The 9,180-nt window shown below is 33.5% G+C and overlaps 1 protein-coding gene across 1 annotated transcript; it reads left to right on the plus strand.

Moving 5' to 3' along the window:
* The first annotated feature begins 3,100 nt into the window (after nucleotides 1-3,100).
* On the plus strand, nucleotides 3,101-5,862 carry LOC105622016 (uncharacterized protein C15orf61 homolog). The gene is made up of 3 exons (XM_012203451.1): nucleotides 3,101-3,214; nucleotides 4,479-4,722; nucleotides 5,735-5,862. The coding sequence occupies exons 1-3, from the start codon at nucleotides 3,101-3,103 to the stop codon at nucleotides 5,860-5,862; spliced, it is 486 nt and encodes a 161-aa protein (XP_012058841.1).
* Nucleotides 5,863-9,180: the final 3,318 nt, after the last annotated feature.

Raw genomic sequence — 9,180 nt, forward strand, 5'->3', positions numbered from 1 at the left:
AAATAAATTAATAAAAATATAGTAATATCATATAATTTTTCAAGTGAACAAGTTGAACATTATATTTATAGTACTTTACTTTCGCTTCGCTTTTCAATCTTTTATACGAGTCGTGTGCAAAAAAGATCCAAAGAATACTAAACACAGAGAAAACCTTTCAAAGAGACCGCCATACGGAATCGATACTGTACGACGGCGGCGCTCTGAGTTTCGTGCCATGTCAATTATGTAACCACTAGCACATGCTGCGTAATACTTTATCTTCACCTGTATTTATTCAATCGCGAAAGAAAATTATATGCGTTTGTATCCATGTGAGAATATGCACGCTATAAATCGTGAGTGTCGGTATTTGTGACGTACCAAGTAAAATATAATACTTGAGTGTTACTCCTCAAGCGAGCAGCATCGAGCAACATCTACTGGCCCAATGACTGCAGCCATCTATTTGCCAGCACAATAGCCTCGCGCATGCGTGAAAGAGTGAGCCAGCGGTGACATAGATACAACAGATTTCAAGTATACTAAAATCTTAAAAATCTTAACAAGATTCTTCTAGTTTTTTTCTTAAACAGATATTTATTAGTATAATTCTTGAATTAATCGAAGAAAGTAAGATAGATAAAAGCTAATTACAAATATATACTTATTTGATTGATATCTACAGCGGAAAAGTATGAAATTCCGCAAACGCGATTGCACAGAGTTCATTTAAATTCGCAGTACGATTCTTCAAATGTTATTGTAACAATAAGAAAGAATTAGATCAGAAGATTATCGCTCCACATCGTAATTTGCAACGCGAGTAAAAATGAGATTCAGTCTGTATAATTCCGATTGTCTAACTATTATCAGCCACTAGAAAGTATTCACTTTCTATTGCTATTTAAGAATAAGTGCGCAAAAATTTCGAAGGAATTTTACATTTGCTGAATAACATACGATATTTCTTCATTTGTTTTCACTCACTTTATAATTAACTCACTTTGTTTTCGCTAATTAACTTTAATTAAAGGGTTGGCAAATAACGCTTGAGTAACGACGTTACATTTTCTTCTGAATAACGTTCATAGTAACGCAATTACATTTTTGGAGTAATGATAATGATTTCACTAGTTACTTTTATCGTTTATTTTATTTTTATTTACGTAAAAGTTTTAATATATATATATATATATATAGAATTCTAAATTTTTTATAGTTGTCGTAAGAATCTGCATATAATAGAATTTTTCATTGGCAGAACTAATGTGCATTCAGTGCACTTTAAAGCCGTTGTACAATCGACGTAAAGATGTATGGTTAATAAAAATATAGAAACGAATTAAATCGTGTAATCCTCAATACATTTTATTATGCTATTTGATAAAATATACTTTATTATAGGCATTATATCATCTCAGATATCTTATTTTTAGATTAGAATTGTGTACAGCTTTAATGTACATTAACAATAAATAAGCACGAGTTTTGCCAATGAAAAATGCTATAATATTCTATTAGTGTCAAGAAAAAAAAGTAATAACTCGTTACATTTTGATTGATGGTAACGAGTTACTTTTTAAGAAAAAAAAAGGGTAAGAAGTTATTTTTATGAGGTAATATTGCCAATCCTATTTTAATTTCAATTCAATTTATTCTTTATCTTTTTCTAATTTTATAGCCGGTTCTTATATTATTGGTTCTTATATTTACGACCATCTTAAGGACAGTCTTGAGATGTCATAAACTAATGATGGATTAATATCTTAAGACGTTATTTTAGATGATCTTGAAACAGAAATGAGCTATAAATACCGGTCTAAGAATTAGAAAAAAATGTAAGTTGAACCGAGATGATGGGACCTATTCTGTAGCTCTTAACGGCTGTAATTACAATATTACGGTATCATTGCAGGTACATGGCAAAAAACTGCGCAAAGACAATGTAATACTATAGTCATTAACAAGAGTTACAGAATATATTCCTAAAATTTAATCTACATTGATGGGGGGGAACACAATACAATTGACGGGAAATTAGACTTGATTAGACAATTGTTAATAAAAATTGACGATAAAACTGAACGCTTTCAAACGACAAATATGAAATGCATAGCGTAAATAACAGCGTGTTGAACATTAACTGGTAATCCAACTTCGTACAATTACGACACCCATCGCTCAAAGTATTCCTGGAACTTCGCGACTACCTCGATGAAGCAATCAGAATCGCATAGCGGCGAATTCACGCACGCTGATGTGCAAAAGTTGACGCGCGCGCGCCATCAATTACGTTGTTACTCATTCCGCTCTGACGCAAACACACGTAAAAGACAGAAACGCTAACGTTACACCACGGGACATGATTCGCTTCCACCGTGCGATCATACTGAACCTTGTTAACCTTGACATTTTGAGCAACTTTCTTGCCGCGCGTTTATTTTAGAAAGGCAGAACGACATGTCCCATGACAAATTCTTACCCCGCGGGTCGATAAGCGATACTATTGAGTATGATGCGATTACTTCTATCATCATCATCTATTTATATACAGACTCTCCTAGAAGCATTATCTCTTTTTTCACAACATGCTCTTAAGTTGATGTGCGTGACTGTTTTCTCTTGATGACAAACATTTTATTCTTCCTCATAAATCTTTCGTGTTAAATTTTCCGATACTTTCAGTAAGATTAGCTAAAAAGAATGAGATATTTCGATTTTTATGAAACTTACTTTTAATAACTTGAAAATCGCTTAGATCTCCGCACTTTATTTATGGAAAAAACCTCATAAAATTTGCTCTCTTTTTTTAGATTTCTGATCTAATTTTTAATTGTTGTTACAATCCTTGTAATGTCAATGTTTTTAATATAAAAAATAAAATATTTTATCGCGTTTTTTCCTATAACATTAATTATTTTCAAAAGAAGAAGAAGTTATTACGTTTGATAATTGCTTGGATAATTATATTAGTTTAATTAATTTGATAAATATCTTTTTATTTTACGGTTTTTAATGAAAAAAATACTCTAACAAAAAAACAAATTTTCTCAAATTTGTTTATAAAATTTAAGATCAATGGGGATCGCGCAAATTTGATCAAAAATTGATCACTGAAATGCAATCACGGATAATCAACTCGAGCATCGAATCGAGAGCACTGTTCTCCACGAGATACGTCAATCTTTGGACAAAGATATTCCAGAAGAAGAAGAAACCGTTAGCTTCAGAGGTTAGTGGGTCTCTCGGTTTCTCATGAATTAATTCGGCCACTCCCCTAATTATCATCTCACGCGTTGTATTTTTTTATCGAAAAGTCCGAAGGAGATCTTTTCTCAGAGGACCGTGCGCACTTTCCCCGGACACTCTTACGTAACAATATACGCTCGTGTTACACTTAGCGTGTCTCCATTCCCGTGGCACTACGCGATCGCATGACTGTGATAAACTCGTAATTCTTCCCAGTCGAACAGACTCCAAGTATCCATCGTTTCAAGTATATTGTGTATCCCACCGAAATGATTGCACAAGTTGCAAATTACTTCCGAGTGTTCTTACAGTCTTGAAATAGATTTGCGGTATAACATTTATCCAGAGAGGGAGCAATTCAATTTTTAATTCTTATTTTTATTTCTCTAAATGTAAAAAAAAATGCTAATTTTTGCGATTTCAAAATCATTGTTTATAAAATTAACGTACATTTCATTTAGAAAAAAAATTGAGAAAAAAAATTTGTTCAATTAACTAAACATATATTACATTGCTTGCAAATTTCGTTAATTCAACAAATTCTATTAAATAAAATTTGTTGAATTAACCAAATCTGCAAACAACTAAATATGTTTTAGTTCGTTGAACAAATTTTTTTTTTCTCAGTGCAGATATAGAGATTAGACAAACTCTTTCATTAAAGTTATTTATTATTAAATATAAATTCTTCGCGTTCGATGTCACTTTCTTAAAAATTGCTTTAATCCATGCCGCCAATAGAAACTTTTTATGTAATTGTTATGATTTCATAAATTTGAAATCTTCATCAGAGTATCCGTTGCAATTCTTTCTCTTTTTTTTTTGAACATTGGATAATTCTAGAATCTTACTTTACTATGGTACAAAGTTACTCCTGCCGGTGCAATTTAATCCCGTCCTGTGGTAACGTGAAACGGCAAAAATATATACAAGTAATATGATCGTGCGTTGAGAAACGACATTATAGCGACTGTCTGATCGTTTCCGAATGGCATGTGCAAATTCTTAAAATCCCTCCTTTTAATACTTTCATTGCGACGGGTTAATTTCTTCTATACACACGGAAAGCCGGAAGGACCAGCTTGACGGCGATGTTAACGAGTCGACGCGTCGAGGAAAAGACGTCGTAACGGAATGTAACGGTCGCGACTTTGTCCCGCGTGCTCGTGATGATCCTCCGAAGATATTTCCTCGATCAGTCAGCGTGTACAAAGTGGCCCGACGTGATTACGGTATCTTCAATGCAGGTCTTAACGAGCTACCTATTGCAAACCGACGAACCCCCCTGGACTTCGTACTTCGTTCGATATGCCGACGTGGTGAATGATCAGCGGGGAATGTCACACTTCAATTGGCCAGCGGGCGGCAGCAATTATCACGTACTTAGGACCGGCTGCTTCCCGTACATCAAGTATCACTGCAGCAAGCGGCCGAAGCAGGATCTCAGTAGCGAGGACAGATTCTTCAAGGCGATCAAGATATTGAACCTTGGTAGGTTGCAATGATAGCTGGACGCTCGTCCAAAAAAAGGAATCCACGTTCGGAAAGGTGGCCTTGTTCATTTACGCCGCTCGGATGCGAAACCGGCGAGTTCGTAAATCCTATAATTATTGCGAACACGATGTCATGGAATCCTCAATATTAATTCTATAAACAAGATTCTTTGTTTTTTAAAATCTATAAAAGTTATTACTTCAGAAATTTGAAATGCAGAAATGTATAGTGAAAAAAAATACTAAATTTTAATAAATATTGGTTTGAATAGTTTCTGTTCTAAGTCTTCTGAATAAATATTTACTAAATGTTAACATATTTATTTAATAAAAAAAAGATAATTTAACTTATCTTTTTTTATGGAGTAAATATTTATTTATTGTAACTAAATGTTTATTCAGTGTACTACTCGAAAAATTATATATTAAGATTTAAAGGAAAAAGTTCGGAAAATTTAGTTAAATTAGTTTAGTTAAATTTAATTAAATTCTTATTGGAACGAAATTCTTATTTTCCTTTTTACAATCTTGATTTAAGAGTTGAGATTAAAGTTTTTAATATCGCAACAAATTTTATATATATATATATATATATATATATATACTACCTTATTTATATATGACAGCATCAATAAAAATTAAAAAAAAATATATTACACACACGAATTCGTAAAGAAATTCTTTTGCCACCAAGATTGAGAGTTCCAAGACTGTGTAAGACACTGTAAATTCACAGCTACCGCCGCTTGATTAATTGAATTCAGTCAATATCTAAAGCAACGATCGGAACAAGGCGTCGTAACACAGACCGCGGTCTTATTCGATTTAACTTCCGACATACGAGAAGGAACGTGGGACGACGAGCACGTTGTCCTTCCACAGCCAATGTCTTGTCTCATTGAGTGCTCTACCGATCTGGAATTAGCCATGGCGAACGGGTTTAGCAATGCGACGACTTGATAATCCTCCTTTCTGACTTTTTGTTTCCTTACATTTGTTCGATGTATCAGGTATCCCTACTCTGATGTATGGACTGGCTGCGACGCAGCTTATCCGACACCGCGAGATCGTGAAGACGCCTCGGGGTGACGTGACGATCTATTTCTTGCTACCAGAGGACAAAGGTTCGCAGTACTGAGACTTGCACCTTACAACGCTAATCTGCGTCGAATCTCACATCATGGCCTTCCTCAGAGATGACATTAACGGCAACGAAATACAGAGTTGTACCAATGACTGTTGCTTCTTTTTTCACCGCCTTATTTTTCGTTATTCCATCGAGTTCTCAAGTATAAAATGAAAAGAGAATCGAGCGACACAAGAAACTCCCAACCGTCTGAACATTCTGCTTATCCATAACAAATGTGACCACCAATGTTAACTGAGAAAATGAAGAAACTAGCAAAGAAAATAACGATTTTGAATAGTGTCGTTTTTTCTTGTAAAAGAATACGGTAGGATTTATCCAATAGCTCGATACGATAAAGTCAAGGAATTAGGATGTTAATAAACGATTAAATTTTGAAATAGACTGTTCTTTTCTTTTGCTTTCATGATCGCTTTATGCAGAAATGTATTTTTGGAAAGTTTGACTAACGTCATGTGGTAAATCTCTAAATACAATCGCGAATAAAAATTGAACTAACAATGAAAAGTCAAGATTTGCTTCATTATAAAATTATTAAAAAACTAGTTTTTTTTAATCATCTTTTTAACTCAATAGGTAGCGCGTGCTAGTCATAGCTCCTCAGCCATCAGTCAATTAGAATAGCGAAGGCTTTCATCAACGGCGACGCCAATCACGTATATGAATCCGTAGGCTATCGCGATAGTCTCGTGTCAGGCTTTAGAGGAGCTAAACGCAAGCTCTTTAGAAACTTCGACGACGCGCTGATAATGCAAGGTCTCGTTAATGAGGATGACCGCCGGCGATCCATGCGTGAAACAAGGTGCGAACGCATATATAGTTAGAACGGTTTTCTAATCGACTAGTACCGTGTTCCTCCCTGCAGCCAATGATGCATTAATGACTCGGCCAAGTAGTTCTCCGCTCCGCACCTATATACCGTGGAAGACGTGCGTCATATCAACTATGAAAACTCTTCCGTTGCCGACCATTGGCATTGAAATTCGAGATTTACGAGCGCACATGATCAATGCGATATATAATAATTTGTATTGACCTTTAGGGTCGGAGCATGGGCGTAGCCAGGATTTTGTTTAAGGGGGAGGCCAAATTAGAATTGAGACTTTTGAATCTCGAAAAGGAGAAGGGTAGTCGAATGAATTATTGGACTTATTGTTTTGTTTTATATTATTATTGTAATTAATTGCTGACAGGTAAATTATAAAATCATATATTTATTTTACTTTATTTTTCTCTTAAAATTGTAAATTGATTTTTCGAACTGAAAGAACTTAAATTTATAACACTTCAGCCGTCTTGTATTCTTACAAAATCTTTCTATAACTTTCTTCTTTCTAAAATTAATTTTTTGACAAAACTCATTAAACATAGTCTGTTTAAGCAGTTTTAATTATTTTTGTTCTTTAAGATTTAGGAGATGCCTTTTTCCTACTTTCCGTTGGACCATTGGTCTATTTTTTAAATCTTATAGCTTTTCTTGAATAAGATTATCATTCATTATTTCATTGTATTTCTTGCCTCAAAATATAACTTCCCCCTATAATGGCTGTCTCATCTTGTAAAGGTTAATTAAAATCGATGCAATGCACGTGTTATGTGTTATGATCAGCGAATGCATGTACATCTTAATTCGAATTGACAGATACCATATAGCACATTGTCGCTTTAAATCATTTCTGAAAGATGTGTTCCAATAGTCATACAGAATCGATAAATTGTATCCACAAGCTTTGGCAACGTGCGACAATGTTAAAAATAACTTGCTTTAAACTTGGTAAAGATTCCTACAAATATATCTGTAATTTGCATTCTTCTTAGACTTCTTAATTACTTTTTAAAAAGATAAAATATATTTCTAAGTTTCTAAACTTCTTATATTTCTGCAATTAAAAATTATTCTAACTATATAAAGGTCTGTTTTTTTATACTTGCACTAAAACTCTTTTTCTCGCTTTCGCTAAATATACATCAAATATAAACTTATCTCACTCTATAAGTTTTAAAAGTGTACATTAATTCAATCACAGAAAACAAACCCTATATTATTTACAGTCTTTTTTCTAATCCGTTTTACAATTAGAATTATTTTCTGTTTTATAAACACTAAAGAAAGAGAGAGAAAATTAAAAGAAAATTTTAAACTTTTTGTCGTATTTTATTACATTTTTTTGTACCTCTCATTATATAATTTTACGCTTCATTAATTTTACTTCAATTTTTTCGAGCTTAAGATAATAAAATACTTTGAAACTATAAATATCACGAGATTTTATGTACAATACAAGTACAGTTACAAGTATAACTAACGATCTGCCAACTATTAATACATGACTACCGTTCAAACATTAATAGGTTATCGTAATAGGTTATCGTAATTTCAACCGTATCGAATCTGAAAATGAAACGTGGTGAAAGTAAATGGAGAAAATCAGCAATGACCTGCGATTTTTTACGAACATATCAGGTTAAAAGCGTTATCAACAGGTGATATTTGAATCTTATGCAACCGGTGACAAATAAAAATTCATTAGCAAACCGTCAAGTTATGCAATGACATTTCGAGTCGTTTCCGCGACATTTGTAATTACACTGGAAAGTTTCCGTCGTTTCGAATGTAAAAAGAATAACTTCCGTTGGTGACACGCGCACAGCACGCACTTCTCCAAATAGTCATTTATCACTTACCGATTACATCGATACAATAACAAATAAAATAAATAAAAAGCCAAATTAAAAGAAGTATTAATTAGCGGTTGACTTTCACATTTTAACTTTCACCGATCCGTACTCTTCCATCCTGTCATGGACGACGTCTTCGATTTTCTTATTGCCTTTTCAGGACACGCAACAATATTCTCTTTTATTAATGAGACGTAATCCGAGTATCGCGAGAGAGCGAAAAATATAACGATCATGTATATCGTATTATTTTCCTTCGATAAAAGAATATATTATCATAAAAACAATTAAGAAACATGAAACGTGCAGGAAACTGTTTCGAGATACGAAATACCTACTTAGGTGTGTAAGATTCTTAGTAACGATATCTTCAAGTATCTAATATACTGCATAAAACTCTGCTAGAATTCATAAAACACAGGATTGGTTGGATTTCACTGATAACGACAACAGTTCTGTCGCAGCTCGTTATATACATATATTTGCAATCTTTAATGAAATATCAATTGGAAAATATTAAGTGAAATAATTTTAACGAAAAGTCAATTTTTTAAATCTCTTGTACCGATTAACTTTTATCTCATTGGTCAAATCCTACGAACCAGTGTGCATTCAGGCGTGACGATTATC

Source organism: Atta cephalotes (assembly GCF_000143395.1).
Source record: "Atta cephalotes unplaced genomic scaffold scaffold00039, whole genome shotgun sequence".
NCBI lineage: Eukaryota > Metazoa > Arthropoda > Insecta > Hymenoptera > Formicidae > Atta > Atta cephalotes.

Coding starts and splice junctions, on each gene's coding strand:
- LOC105622016 (XM_012203451.1), top strand. CDS start 3,101: ATGCAATCACGGATAATCAACTCGAGCATCGAATCGAGAGCACTGTTC. Junction 3,215..4,478: donor AGAAACCGTTAGCTTCAGAG/GTTAGTGGGTCT, acceptor TCTTCAATGCAG/GTCTTAACGAGCTACCTATT. Junction 4,723..5,734: donor GATCAAGATATTGAACCTTG/GTAGGTTGCAAT, acceptor TCGATGTATCAG/GTATCCCTACTCTGATGTAT.